Here is a 16,402-nt window from a genome sequence, read left to right on the forward strand (position 1 = left end):
TCACCTGTAAATCCACTGAAATTATTAACAAGTTTGAGGGTGTATTGTATTGAGTAAGAGGAATTAACAACTTAAGAAAGGATAGGAAGAAATGACATTATGAAAAGCTATGCTGTCTTCCTAACAGAGTAACTGGTACCAGTCCTAAAAGTATCACAGGCAAGATCCAAACAACTGTCAGATAAACTTGGAGATACAGGAGCATGATCCTCTTCCCACAAATGAACAGAAGTCAGCAAAAAATTAAGCCTCTTTTCCAATGACCTAAGGAAGAAAAACAATCACGAAAGCCACAAGCTTCAGGTTTGACTTACAGTCTGATTGTGCCTGCATGATAAAAGTTTGAAATGCTAAGTACAAACTACTACAAATAGTCTGTCAAGATCATAAGAAACATTTACATATATGGTCTTTGTCAGAAATTCACTGTTCTCAGTTTCCCAGCATCCAGTATAGGCAAACTAATAGCAATAATCCTACCTAAGGTCTGTATAAAGATGAAACAGCTCTCCTTTCAGAATTAAAACTCAGGATTGAAACTTGTGTTTGAAACACAGATACTTCATTGTACCTTATTATTGAAAAAAGCATGAATGCTGGCCATTCAGTACTATCACCCTCGGTTGATTACATAGTTTCTCAAAAATTGCAAGGCATTTCATACAAATTATGTCAAGATGTATTCATAACACAGCCCACAATAACAGTCTTGCCGTATAAACCAGACTGAACGTGGAAAAATGTTTTATCTAAGAATCACTAAGCATAAATACCACTGGCATCTCACCTTTAAGATTTTATTTTAAACCTCTAAGAAAATTACTTCAGTTCAACTATTGAAATTTCAGCAAAACTAAATGGCATCCCCTCAGAACCAAAGTAATTGAAAGTCACTGGGTGCTAAGACATCCAAGCACAAACAGCAGCTTAGCATACACAGCCCATCATTGGTTTTATTTACACCTACTAAGGTTTTAACATACAGAACCAATTCCTGGTTTGACAAGACTCCAATTCCAATCCATTGATAGGATGTTTCTTCTGGTTAAAACTTCTTAGTTACATACAACTCCTCCTACCTCACTATTTCCCTCTCAGGAATGCAGAAGATAAAGCTGAAACTGGGGAAATCACACTGGCATCTCTCAAGTGCTGGGCCAGCACCGAGGAACCGCAACATTGTTCCTGGAAAGAGATAATCATTACACTCCCTAGCACCAGTACCCAAGTAACAAAGTTTCTTAAGAAGCCATTTTAGAAAGAATTTGCCCTTGTTACTAGAGAGAGATCAGGCAGGAAAAAACTACTGAATACTAATGGTGTCTCAAACTCCAGGAGATAAATTAAAAAAATCTAGATTATATGAATGCAATGCTTCAGCAGGAATGAGAACACGACAAGGGACACGAAAGGCCTCACAGCTTTTACAAAATAAAGAACAAATAACCCACAACGCCTATTTCCTTAGTCTCAACATAAAGACTTAATCAGAGCACCACACCTCTTGCTACAGAAGTATTTGAGTATCATGCCAAAGAGTCAGGATACCTCACAAAATTGCTTGGCTTGCCTCACATGGTGACATTTCTATTTAAGTTTCATGGAACTGTACAGTCTACATTCCCCTTGCATTACTTACAAAGTAGAAAAATCCCAGGCATTTGGATTTTCCTGATAAGTTACTATTTATTTTCAAGAAACTCTGTTTTCCTCTTTGAAACATGCCATCTTCTTAGATATGAGACCCAATCAGACATTCCAGTCTGTTTTTTCCTGCTTTATTACATCATGCCGAAGAACCTTTCAACTCAAGTTCATCCTTCTCTTTCCCTCCTCCAAATAAATTTTTAACACCTTCTTGACCATACTGCACAGATTTCAAATGTTATCACTGTTTAGCAAATTCCTCAGATAATAAAGTTATTAAAATAAACTTTTAATTAATTACTTCTAAATAATGAGAGTACAATTTTCACCATTCATAAATCCAAGTACTAACCTATATCTTTGTTCTACTAAATTCTAGTTTACAGCAGTCAAAGCTCATAAACCTGAAAAAAGATCTCATTAAATAATTAAAGAAAATAACAAATCATTCATTTTTGCTGATTTAAATAATGCAGTGCAGCAACTACAATCTACAGGTAGAGTCAGGAAGCTAAGATGCAAAGTGGTAACTCAGGATATACCGCACATTTTACCACAGAAACACACTGAAGGAGCCGGGCAGGGTGAAAAATGCATTAGTACTACAATATCACCAGAGTATCTGCAGATTTAATCAGTTTTGCAATTACCCCCTCTCTTAAAAAAATCTGCTCTGAAAAGTTCCTGGTATACAATACTTATACTCAAGCACATATTAATGAGTTTCACTGATCCTGTGAGACCTTTGCTCACAAAATGAACAAATACTGGTAAAATTAAATATATAGACAAGTATCTGCACTACTAGGATCTAAATAAAAGTAGATCTAAGGGGGATAGGGGAACCCATACTTGACTCTTCAGAACAAAATTGTTTTACTAGTCATCAATAATGAGCATTTATACAGTTCTCCATTTACTAATCACGAATTTGAAATTATTATCAGAGAAAAACTAAGATAAAACATATTTTATTAAAATCCAGATAATGTGTATCATCTCTTACCAGCTACTGCACTTTATTGCTTTGTACCTTTTATAAACTGGGGTCTTAACCTTTAACTTTTCTTTCACCTGAGCATTTAACTTCTTTCCTGAATCTCCAATCTACATTCTATCCTAAGACTTAATAATTTCTACATCACTGTTTGAAAATCAGTCTCTTCCTAACCATTCCAATAGCTGCAATTTTTATCCATTCTTTATCTATCTCACTTCTCAGTTACAGCAACATCCTCTTCTCTGCTATTAAGAGATTATCATTTCACCCGCATACATTTCTGGAGTGTTACCTCTCCCTGTCTCTTTGCATCCTTCTCTACTGCATCAAACATTAGCCTCTAATCTAATTTTCAAGGGCACTGCTGACTGATTCCACCTCTATTACCTCATTATACCAAAGGATTACTGTCTGCTTTTCATGAGACTCCAATGCTCCCTTGTACATTTCAACAAGTATTTCCTGCATTCTTTTAGGTTGCTTACGTGCTAATCCCCTGCAAACATGACAAAGGTCCACCCTGTTGCTACCCTTTCCTTGCCAGGCTTACCAAAAGAAACAGTTATGGTGCTGCAGTTGAGATCACTGCCCATCATGCTGAGTAATATTTGGTTTTGCACAACTCTGTAATTTGGCATGATCAGTAAATGGCCCATCTTCCGTTAGAAGCAAAATTTAACTGAATTGAGGATGGTCTTTATGCTCTGTGTTTGTGTAGAACACAGCACAACACGAGCCCGCTATGTGACTAATGGTTCCAGGCACTAAATACATACAAAAATACACTCCAACTATTGATGACAGATATCAAATACTCTAAATATTCCTCTGATTGTGACTGACTTCATATAAATAGGGGGGCAAATGCAGGACAACTAGACGTCACAACAGACAGCTAAAACAGAAGCAATTTATTCCCTTATTATAGGAAAAAAAGGGTTGAGCATTAGACACATTGCAATTTCCTCTACCATAATATTCCTCTACTGCAGAGAAAGCCAACTGCATCGTAGCACAGATATTGTCTTGGGTTCATACATATCAATTATTTTCCTACTCGCAGCCACAAGAAAACTCTATGCCACCTAGAGCAAATGCTTATTTGAAAACATTATTAGAAAAGTAAAACATTATTTACCTCTTTTGAAAGAAATGAAGCATCTGGGAGAAAAACTAAGTGTACAAGAAGCATACCCACATTCAAAGAAAACCCCCTCAGTTACTCTGCCAACCAGAATTTACAAGGTGAAGTTTACACATCCACTTGAGTTGGGCACCCATCATGAGAAAGAATCCAGCAATCATATGCTGCCTTTCCACAGGACTTACAAAGCAGATATAGATGCAAGAGACACACCCGTCTTCATCACCTTCACTCAAATCTGGTTCCCCCAAGCATGCCAAAAGTAAGACTGCCTTGCAACTCTCCAGTGCAATTGCTGTCATATTTTAGAAGTTCTTCAGTACGCAAATAACACTCCAAACTCAAATCAAGTGGATGTCATTTCATTGCACAATGCTGAAAAAATATTGTTTACTTAACACGGAACTACAGAAAAAAAAGCATGTTGTACTATTTCTTGTGTACCAACCAGTGAGAAGTAATTTGCACAGTACCTGCCTCCTAAACAAATACTTGCTAAGTGTAAGCATTACATTAATAGATACTATGATTAAATGGTGAACCTTCTTGTTAGTACACAGCAGATTTTACCCATTCAAGTGAAGAATTTTAAATGATTACTTCAAGTAGACAGTCTGATCAATGAGAATCAGGACAAGTTATTAGAATTTGTTGCTTTTTGTGTTTTGCTTCTAACATTTTAAAACACTGTATTACTTTGCACTTACACATTAAAGAACGCTGAAGTATTCTACAAATGCAGATATTGTTACAACATTAATTTGATTTAAAAAAAACCCAAACTTCATTCCAATTTTACAATACAACTAACAGAGACAACAAATAAGTTTATTTGCACAACACCACACAAGAGTTCCACAGTAAAGCCCAAGAAAAGTTCAGGTCTTGCAATATTAGGATTTTTTTAGCTAACTGTAAGACTGCACTTCTCCTTTGAAAGATGTAGAAAGTACCAAATCTAGATACAAACCACAATGCCAGAAAGCAGTTTTAGCAGTCTAATGCCCTTTTTATTGTAAATGACAAGGCAGAAGCAGAGTTCTGACTAAAGAAAAAAAAAAATCAAGGAAAAGGTATTAAAGAATCTCACATGTAACTGTTTCAAATTTCAGTACTACTGAAATTAACAGAAACTATTAAACTATTAAAACTCACAGAAAAGTATGTACACCTGAAATTAAGACCTTTCTTGTTCTTGCCACCTAGCAGAAATACAGTAGTGCTGCCACTCTCCTCTTAAAATAGAACTTGTAGTGGAAAAAAACCAGCAACCAAGACAAACAAATTTATTGTAGATAATTCCATAAACAAAGTCAGTGTAGAGGGTGAGCATTTTAATGAAAACCAGAAGGTTTTCATTAGTATAGTACTATTTTTTTCCTTCTCCTCCCATCCAGCTGAAGCACTGACACGCATCCGAACACGAACCTCTAAACTTTCTGCCAAGAGAGCACTGGGACTGGGGTACGTAAACTCACTAGGGGCAAAATGAAACAAGTTGATTGGAATTTCAGCTTTCACTGAACAATTTGTTCACCAACACAAGGAAAAAGCTGAACATATCTAGACTTCAGGGAATTCTTTTTCTACCAAAAAGAATTCAAGTTGCAAGAAAAAGTATGCACATGTGTGCTATGAACAATGAAAATTTAATGTGAAATGTCTTAAAGAACTTCCCCTCAATAAAAAAAAACAAACAAAAAAAACCAAAAAACCAAACCTCACCCACCAACCCTGCGTTACTCAATTACTGGCTTTACCAAGCATGCTAAAAAACTGCTCTGCAAATTTAACAACTGAAGTGTTTAATTACTGTATTAATAATAAGAGGGTCTCACCCAGATCAATCCAGTATAAGAACTAATTTAAATATATAAATGAACTTTTAGACTTATTTCAGTAGGTCTACAGCATCAGTTATAACTCTACACAAGCATTAACACAACCCTTCTGTCTTCCAGTACTTACTTGCAAACTGTTGAAAGCACAAATCTTACCTACTTGGACATCCCTCACAAAGCACAGAAACCTGAACACATTGACAACACACTTTTCTCTACTCATGCTTTTCTCCATCCCAAGTTCTGATGAATTTGCTGTTGCAAAGGATTATTTTGACAGATACACTCTTTAAAGAAATCCTCTGCTTGGTTGCGACAAAAGACCTTGCAATCTCAAACAACCTCCTGCTATTCTAACTCAGGGAAACAAACTGCCAGCTATAGCATTTCAAATCTTGATATAGGCAACTCTTAGATTTTGTATTATCAACAAGGATATTACATACATTTTTAAAAAGACAGAAATATTTTTCCAGCACTCAGCATTTCCAGATTAGTACAGTCCCATGTATGTTTGTACAAACTTCCTTGAAGAACATACACATTTCCAAGTACATACACAAATGGGGCCATAAATAAAAACAGATGCCATATTAATAAGTATCACGTGACAAATGGCTTTCAAAACTGAAAAAATAGTTTCTAAACAGATATCTAAGGGCACAAACACGTAGGTATTCTTAAATTAAATTATGTTCAACATCAAAACCAAACTGATAAAGTCTCAAGACAATGACTCACCCCTTCCTGGAAAAATCAGTAAAAAGGTCAGATGTTTATGAACCAGACAATTGCTGGAAAAAATATGGACAAACATTATTTCTAACTAAAACTCGATACAATTGTTTTCATTCCAGAGTCTGAAGTAACTACACATTCAATAATCAAGTACTTAATCCTTACATAACTTTCTATCTGGAAATCTCAGAGGTCTTCACAAGGATGAGATAAGCTGCATAATACTCCTTGTGAAAGACTGTAACCTCACAGAGGTTAAGCATTTTATCCAGTATCTTACCCATGACAGAGGAAATGTATGGCCATCCCATGCATCTGGAAAACGCTGTAATTTCATACTTTAGCCACAAGACACATTCCCTCCACGCATTTGCAGATCACAACAGCAAGAACACTGAAAAGAGAATCCATACCTAGCACTGCTTGCAACCTTTGGGTTAAGTTGAAGAAGAAATCTGGGAAAAAAATATCCAGGTTTCATCTAACAAACTTCTATGTATTAAATAGAATATTGCCTTTAACACAGAAAAGATGCTTATGAAAGATTAAGATTCAAAAGCACAGAAGAATTTCCACATGGGATATGGTTTGATATTTAGAATAACTTTCAATGTTTTTAACTGTTTAAAAAAAACCCCAATTTACTAGCATTAACAATGCTACTGACTACCTAACCACCTAGTCATATCAATTGTAGAGAAAGGTTTCTCACTTTCCAACTGCTTTGAAAAAAACCATTTAGCTAAAAAAAAAGATATTTTTCTAATCTAGTGAACAAAAATATGAGAAATTATTGTAACACAAATATGCTAAATAATACTTAGCTACTTTTTCAAGTCAAGTTTTTCATATTTACATTCTGTGGACATTTTCCATATAATTAAACTTGGCAACTTTTAAGATTAGACAACATTACCACACAATTTATCATCTTCTATAAGAAGAAAATATATGATTTTAAAACAAGAAGGAAATAATGTCTGAAACAGGCATCGAAAGCTTAAGAAATTTTTTAACAGCTTTTGAAAAACTGCTGATTCAACTGAAAATTATTTCATACTCTTGTAAATAAAAACTTGAGTTTAGGCACGGAATTAATTTTGTTTAAGGAAAGATTAAAAAGAGCACATCACCAAATATACTTTGATCTTTCTTTGGTCAAAAGTAACTCATTTCTAAAATAGTATTCTATAGTGCCAGTGGTTTCTTAATTATAAAAGATGGTATGCTTCTGGCCCCAAGGAGCTCACAACACTAGTATCATTAAATCTTCTATAGCCTTTTTTTTTAATCATAAAATCTTAGCACAAAAGCCCTCAGCAAAACTTCTGCTTTAAATATTTATCAAGAGGTGAGAAACAGATGGCTAGACTGGTTTTACAGACTGAAAATATTCTGACACGGTATTCAAACTCTTCTTCTGCCAACTGCTATTAAACGGTTCACAGAGGTTTGAAAGACAGAATGTGCATCAAAAGTTGAAAAATATCCTTCCTGATTTTTTTTTAAACAGACAGCACAAACTCTTTAATTAATTTCCAAGGAAGCCACTTCAGAGGGCCAATCACACAGTTTCACTTGCCTACACTCATTAAACCACGAACTTCATTATCAACCACCCTCCAGTCTCCAAAGCTCAGTGAGCCTTTAGCGTCAAAGCAAATGCACTACATATTCAACTGAACAAAAACCCAAGATGACAATAACCAGATATATTTTGTTAAATATTCTGTTACTGTTATTTGTACACTTTACGCTCATCACAAAAAGAACTCCAGATGTACAGAAACATACACACTGAACAGATGCTCACGCTGAGTAGATTCTTTAACATATTAGAATCCATAATTTTTATTTCCAAATATTTCAAGTTACTAAAAAACCCCCCATTAATTTATTCTTGCCTTGGATATTGCAGTACTGTTTGACAGAAGTCAGACAGGGGCACCTTATTAAGCAAATATGCAAATCTGTACAGAACTTTAATGTGTAAATCCTCTTACTGCTCATGAGGCGAACATAAGCATGCTGTATTTGAAAAAAGCGGTTTAAAAAAAGTTAAAACTGTGAAAAGCATATCTACATAAACAGCAGCAATTTTCTATTATTAATGAAGTGCAGCATAATTTCAACTGGATTACAGAAAGCTAGACTTCCCAATTCTCACTACTTTGTTCTCACCATTAAGAGAATATGATCATGCAAGGCAGTTCACTGAAGTATCTTAGTTTTTGTGTGGACATACCACAAGGAATATGCTGCAGAGTGACCATAACTATAAATACACTGATGAGAATAAAACTATTTGTGGAATAATACTTTCAAAATTGATCAAATTTTTTTGTTGTGATAAAAAAGAATACAAAGGGAAACACATTTCACACAGCATAGAAAATGTTGTAGAAGGAAACAGTTTTAGTGACAGAATGGCTTAAATGAATCAACATTTATTTTCCTATTATTAATTCACATTATTTCATAAAATGCTATCACAGGAAATACATTCATAATTGGAAGCAGTAACACAACAGGGAACACGCTGTTTAGCCAAGACATGCTGAAAAGCACAAAGTGCCTCCATCTACTTCAGCCTACTCAAGACATATATATTTTGGCCAATGTGCACCCACGTCAGAGAAAGGTGGTGTACTGATAAAAACGGTTGCTCGAAAAATAAAAAGGCCCATCATCCACAAACAGAAATAGCAGCTACAGAATTTAAAGAATTAGAAAATACTGGCTCATCAAAGCAAATCTTTCCCTTGTCATGTCCCTGATATAACCAATTATTAAATAAGAGTAACATGCATCGTTTCAATACTAGAACAGCCATATTAAATAAGTACCACATAAATACCAGACATGAGATGCTTTCCTAATCTCCTAATTTAAATTCTGGCTCCTTATTCGTCTTTAAATTCATCCATGCACACTTTTTACTTTAGCATAAAGACTCCAGGAAAAAAAATAATCAGAACTGTGAATCGGTAAATTCCAGTTGATTATTGGTAAAATACCAATAATACCAATTTTTACCAATAATCAGCATGAAGAGATACAATTTGAGAAGGCAGGGTTAAGGAGGTATTAAAACACCTGATACAAAATCATCAGATTTGCATTAGTGAATCAGCAAAGCCTACATATGTATTTGCAAATGTTCTGAAAAACTATCATCTAGATACCAGTCTTAATCCTGAAAAATTCTACTTTATGACCACAAGTGCAAGCACTAATGAGGGAGAACTTTAGGCTCAACGAGGCCTCCAGAAAACCTGTGCAGAACAACTCTCTGCACCTGGAAACTCTTAACACTGTGAGTTGCTAGTGCCCTGCTGCCAAGTAACAAACCCAGGGTGGCTTGGTCTGCCTTCTGAAGCTGCACTAATGCTAGCAAGAGGGAACAATGAAGGAAAAGCTGCAGTAGAACACAAGCACATCTAATAGTTTATTTACTCCTTGTTCAGAGCCCTGTCTTTGAAGCTCCACAAATACTGGTTTTCCTTCTGTTTTTAACCTAGATTTAAGCTAATTTTAAATGAATTTAATTTTGTGCCAGATTTAAAAAATATATTCTTTATTTGCCCAACAGAGTTGGTAAAACGATTAAACAATCAATATTCTTTTCAATCAGTAAGAGTAACATTTTTCCAACTAAGGAAACAGTTTGCTTTATAACCTTAATTGATTTTTTTAAAAAGTATGACTAGATTCACCAGAAAAAAACAACCCATTTAAAAAGTACACTTTAATGTAAAAGTTTGTATTATCAAAGTCTAGTTGTTTAGTTATAAACAGACCATTTTATGCATAGTTACCTCATTAGCGTAGAGTTGCATGTATCTCCTGATATCAAGCAAAAAATATATTACATTTTGCTGAAATAAAAGTGTTGCAGTAAAACTTTCATGACATTGTGACTGAAATGCCTGTCATTAAAAGGATGAGGTCAAAATTCACTTTTTTGTATATACTTCTTAAGCACATAAGGAAGATAAACACTTTCTTACAAAACTGAATACAAGATAGACTACAAAACCTTAACTGTCATGTACAAGCTGAACAAAGAAAACAAAATTAAAAGCCTGCCAAAGTGAACAGAGGTAAGTAAGCTAAAGCTCTGTTTTCTAAAGCGATACACACTTAAGTGCTTACAGAAGAAAATTCAGTGCTCTCCTAAAATACAAACCCCCACTCTTCCAAAACACTGACCTACAACCTCTCATTTGAAGTATATAAAGCACAAGCTACATTTGTGCTGCCAATATAAATCATGGCTTTTACCTACTCCATATATTTCAGTTTTGTTACAGCAGTGCTGTCAGTACGTCATAAGTGTCTTTTATCTGAATTCTCATCATGCCAATAAATCCTAAGTACAAGGTACTGTACAAAACACTAAAGTAACCCCTAAATATCTTTAAATCAGGCTTCTCCATGTAGTACACTTGATGCAAAGCTACTACATCTTCATTTTGCACAGCCAGACACAACTTATGCAGGTGGCTTCAGGACCTTCTCTGGCCCAACTCCTACACCCCACCCACAGAGCAACTGCAACGCCTCAGCCAGTCTTGGACTCCCCAGCTCACTTGGGCAACGAGCTGTCTCAGTCCTGAGCAGATCTTTGCTCCTCTAGAGACTAATAGCCCTGTTCTAGAAACTACTGATAAAGGAACTTAATTCCACTTCAAATTGGGGCGGGGGGGGGGGGGGGGGAAGAAGTATAACGCTAGGTCCAAGTTAAGAGTTCCTGAACAGACTTCAAGTTGCAATGTTTAGCTTTCTGTAATTTTTTTTCTGAGGGCAAGTGTCTGTGCTTCACAGTCTTTGGTCTTTAAAAGCAAATACACGAGGGGCAGGCAGCATTTAAAACAGCGATATTAAATCCTCCTTGGTACCATAATATTTTTTTTTTTTTTGCTTAAGCTTTGCCACGATCAGTGGCATCTCCAGTTATAGCTGCAACAGTAGGAAATCTGACAGAGAAAATAAAACACCCCACAACTGCCTGCAGCAGACATCGCTGTGCCTCACTCCAGCAGATTCCCCCGGGAGAAGCCCCTTCTTTACTGCTCTTGGCGGAGCCAAAAAACCTTCGGAGGAGGAGTCGAGATTTAAGAAAAGATCCAATGCAACACAGACTGAGGCGCACAGACACTGTCTCCTTGCTGCCAATTCTTCGTATTTAAAAGAGTACGATACAATACAGTATTAGCCAATGTTCTAGGGTACTCTCAGAGACAAAGCTATGTAATAGCTGCTTCCAATTAGGGGCGAACAGCTCAAACCGCTTTACTCGTCAGAGCAGTCCGGTGTTTTTCGGCTGAGGAGCAGCCCCGCGACCGCCCGGCACCGCCGCCCCAAACCACCCCAGCCGCCTCACACAGAGTGCCCTCCCCTCCTTTCGCCTCAGAGAAAGACCGGGGGGGGGGGGGGGGGGGGGGGAGCCAAGAAGGCGCACACAAAGAAGTCCGACCTGCTGCGACCGTTACCGGGCGAACGGTGGAGGGCGAGGCGCGCGCCGCCTCGCCCTGCCGTCGCGGCGAGCGCCATGGCCGCGCGAGGCGGCGCGCGCGCACCCACACCCCAGACGAGGCGCTCCCCGACCCACCGCCCCCGCTGGGCGCCCGCCCCTCCAGCCCCTCCTCGGCTCCCCTTTCCCAACGCTTACGCCACCTCCCTCCGCCGCTTTCAGCGCATCGCCGCCACCCCCCCTGCAAGCCTCCCCCCACCCCGCCTGCCCGATGTCCGCCGCCCCAGCGCCGAACAAAGCGCCTCGGCGACCGCCTCAGCTCCGACCGCTCCACGCCTCCCCCGGGGAAGCCGCCTCAGCAGACAAGGGAAGGCGGCGAATCCCAGACACAATGAGAGGCGAGCCTGGACTCACCCACAGCTCCGTGCCCCAGCTCATGGCTGCTCCGCGGGCAGTGCCGGCTCCAGCAGAAGTGACGGCGGGGATTAGGGGTCGGGCGGCGGCCGGAAAAGGGGTCCCGCCGGGCAGCACCGGTGCCCTCGGTCACTCGGGAGAGGCGGCCGCGGCAAGAAACGACGTCGCTCCCAGCTCCAGCTCCGCCTGGCTTGGGCGGGGGGGGGGAGCCGCGGAGGAGACTGGGAGAGGGGCGGGCCCGGCGGAGGCGGCGGGGGACGGTACGGGGTGAGGCCGCCGAGCCGCGGGAGGGAGGCCGGCCGGGCGCCGACCTCGCCGCGGGGCCTCCCTAGGGAAGTCGGTCCCGGCCTGCCTCCCGCGGGGCCACACGTACCGCAGAGCCCCCCAACGGCCGCGGAGCGGCTCCCGCTGCCGGCTGTGTCGTTACTCATTAACGAGGAGGAGGAGGGGGCGCCTGGCGGGAGGAGGCAACGAATCCCCGGGTCTTTGTATCCCGCCCGGCTGCGAGGCCTCCTCATCTGCCCCGGGAAAGCGCTGACTCACGCCCGGGCAAGAGGCGGGAGTCCCGGCTGCGCACCGGCGGGGTCTCGCACCCTCCTCACCTGGCACGATGGCGAGGAAGAGAAAAAAAAAATACGGAAGGAATTTGGTTTTTTTCCTCCCTATAGATGTGTAAGTCAATCATAAATCAAGAAGTTAGGAAATGCGAGGCTGGCATCTGAGGAAAAATAACCTATTTTTGATGGAATAGTTGGATGAATCATATTGAGTGACTGTAACAGGGAGTTTCCTCAGCAACTAGAAAAGGAAGGGTATTAAATCCTTGTCAAAGATTATTTTTTCCACCAAAATGTCTGTTTTGAAGCTACTAATAAAAAGCCAAGGCTTTGAAAACCACGCAAAATAAATCCCCCCCTCAAGGCATCAATTTCTTGATTTTCCTCTCATTTTTACCTAAAGTCACTTCTATAGTCTGCAATAAAAACTCTGTGAAAATACTGCTGTCTTAAGTCTCTATATCATGAAACAAAAATGACTTAAATCCAATTTTTTTTTTCATTTCCCAGCCATGTTTCAGGTAATGTTCCTTTGCATCATGCTTAATTTAGGTTTAGTCTTATTTTCCATATGAAAGAAAAACGCAAGTTCTGGGTCTATATGAAATCATTGTATTAGATTAATACTAACATCAGAATTTATCAAAATAAGCGGGTAAGATCACAGATCAACAATGTAATTTATGGAGTGAAATGTTTAAACTAGTCAGATTACACAATGCATTTGGTCTGTGGGGATCCACAAAATGAATAAGCGTGCCACATGCTGTGGTGGCCTATACATTTTAGTAAGCTGGTGGTCATATAACCCCCCAAATTTTAGACTCAGGATTAAATTCCACACTTGGGCACACTTCAATTGAAGTCTGACACATTAACTCAGTTTGTAGATTGCATACATTACTAAAAATATTCAAACAGAATACCTGTTCAGGATTCAGGTAATGAAGCAGAAATAAATAAATTATAAAAATGATGAATAAATATATATTTGAATTCGCTCAACTTACATGCCTTTCAGAATGAGGAAAAAATTTCCATTAAACACTCTAAACTTCAGCCAACTTTGTGCTTAGCTACCAGTTCACCATACACCTTTATACAATTCTTCAAAAAATATAATCAGATGATACAATGAGATAACCTGGTTCAAAACATAATTAAGTAAAAATTAAAATAATTTGCTAGTGTTATATGCTTTTTAATATATCTCTTAAATACCTACGCTATAACTTGCTACATATGTAATAATTTTAGAACAAGGGATTTTGAAATCTTTAGTCATGCATTAATCCATATTGTACTGTGTCCTAACCAAGGTTTACAAATGCACACAATAATCTTGGCATCTTCAGTTCTGGATGCCTGATTCGGCACATTTTTTTAAAAAAAGCATAATTTTGAGAACCAAATGTACTCTGAACCTTCAAACACTGGGGGTGACAGTCCTGACCATTTAAGTGAATTAAAAATCCTGGCTCTCCTGAAGCCAGCAGCAAATTTCTCTCTTTCTGATCATTTCAGGAAAACTCACCCTTCCCATTGTTTCAGCTTAGATATCTAAAAATGAACCCTAAAAAAATAACTCGAGTTAATTTTTAACCTTAGAAGCCCCAATGGAGTATTGAAAATTAATATACTAGAAAATGGATCCTAAATTCTGGATCTATGGGTCCAAAAGCTTTGAAAGTCACACACTTACTTGGTACTCAGATTTGAAATACTGGCCCTTAATGGCATGAAACGCACATCAAGAGAGTTTCAAAGTGATACATATATATATATTTATTTGTGGTTGGTTGATTGATACCTGAATCCTCAGGGTTTTTTACTGAATTCTAATTTAAGAATTAACTAATTACTCCCATTTCTGCAAAATGTGCAAGGCCAACATTCTCAACATGTCAAGATTTGTTTTCAATTCAGAGCAATATAACAAAATTGAATGTTTTATGGTGATCTCTAGCCATTTTAGAGGGAAACTACAGCCTGTATCATAGGCATATAAATACAATACTTAGCTTCTCAGTAATGCTTAAAAAGCTGAATTCTAGCTAACGAGAGTTTTTTCCAGGACAGACAGGATTCCTTCTCTCCGTGCAGCTCTCTTCAAAAATCATCTTAACAGCTCTAGGGTAAAGCAAGCATCAGGAGCTGGACGATGTTGCAGAGATTCTGGGTAACTTCACAACCTCCAGAACAGGTTGAGAGACTGCTGTGAAATACTGTGTAAAATAAGATAGGTGTTATCACAGCAGCCTCTGGGCTATACCTACCTTTTAGGAGCTTATGTACACTATAAAGAGGAGCAATCAAAATATATTACTGAACAGGCTTTGAACAAGCTAGCACCAGAATAGGAAACTGTATCATTGCATTAGAGCACTACTGCAGTCTGGCTAATTAATCACGTTCAGAGGTTAACAATTAGACTTGGGAAGTAAGGCTGGTTAGGCCAGAAGCTGTACACATTTACATATTGTTTCTGCATGGAAGCATGATGAGCCATTTCACTGTACCAGTTCATTTCGCAACTAGCTCAGATCTTGGACCTTCATTGTGCAATGCAGAAACACCCCTAGAGAATTAGCACAAAATCTGACTCAAAGGATATAGTTCGCATTTATCTGAGATACTGCTGATAGCTGCGGCTTCTTCAGGTAAAGTAAATGAAACAGACTGGGGAGACCTGGACAACATATATACACTATAGGGAAATGGAGGAATGATTGCTTCTGATATTCCTCAAAAGGCAGTAATTATTTCTTAATCTAATCTGGACATATTATTTTAAAACAAAAAAAAACCTGTGAGCTTTTAAAGTCTGTGCGACACAGGATAAAAACCTCCCTAATGCCTTGTATACATTTATCATAGTACAGGATTCAAAAAAATTCAAGTGCAAAGCCTATTTCTTACCAACAGATTTCAGTGTCTTTATTAGTGTTATAATTGAAATATGGGTACAACTGTTGTCAAGATTGGTTTCTGATTTTTAATTTGCTTTCAACCTGTACTTCTTCCAAAAACAGAAGTACATATATATGTATCAAGCACGTATACGGAGATGTGCATTTCACCTTTACTTAAACTAGGAGCCACCTCTTCATCAGTAAGGAGAAGATTAAAGCTCATTACAACAATAAACTACAAAGGTAATTGATTATGAGTTAAAAGACAAAAAGCACTTAGATAAGTTATCACAGAACCTGGAATTCACAAACAATATATTAAGACCATGTGATCAAATAAAATTTTAACTCATTAAAAATAAAACAAATCTTAGCAGCATAACACTTACCATTTCAGCTTAGCAAGAAGCCTCACATCAGCCATCATTAGGCCCTTTTCCTGCTTGAGTACACTCTTGCTTTAGGAGATTCCCATCTATGTACTGAGCTATGCTCTCCTCCAGTTTAGCAGTTCACGATGTGAAATGACCTAGCTGTAAGATGAGGGAAAGAGTCTACTGCATCTCTGCAGGATATTGCCAGAAATGTTGTAATTAATCATTTAGAATTTTGACATTGTTTCCATTATCAGGGATTGCAATTGGCCCTAGGCCTAGAAGTAATTAAACAAATA

At 38.4% G+C, this 16,402-nt stretch overlaps 1 protein-coding gene across 8 annotated transcripts in view; it reads right to left on the reverse strand.

Moving 5' to 3' along the window:
- Positions 1 to 16,139, reverse strand: part of FNBP1L (formin binding protein 1 like) — a 61,652-nt gene extending 45,513 nt beyond the window's left edge. For 3 of the 8 annotated variants that reach the window (XM_054833804.1, XM_054833803.1, XM_054833802.1), the window contains exon 1: positions 3,977 to 4,108. In XM_054833804.1, the coding sequence (XP_054689779.1) occupies positions 3,977 to 4,093 (117 nt within the window). In that variant the 5' untranslated portion in view covers positions 4,094 to 4,108. Of the gene's footprint in view, positions 1 to 3,976; positions 4,109 to 10,188; positions 10,217 to 10,658; positions 10,679 to 12,260; positions 12,880 to 16,118 lie in introns of those variants that run through there. The other 5 variants (XM_054833799.1, XM_054833801.1, XM_054833800.1 and 2 more) reach the window with 5 other exon arrangements.
- Between the last annotated feature and the right edge of the window lie 263 nt (positions 16,140 to 16,402).

This window comes from Grus americana, chromosome 8 (genome assembly GCF_028858705.1).
Source record: "Grus americana isolate bGruAme1 chromosome 8, bGruAme1.mat, whole genome shotgun sequence".
Classification (NCBI taxonomy): domain Eukaryota; kingdom Metazoa; phylum Chordata; class Aves; order Gruiformes; family Gruidae; genus Grus; species Grus americana.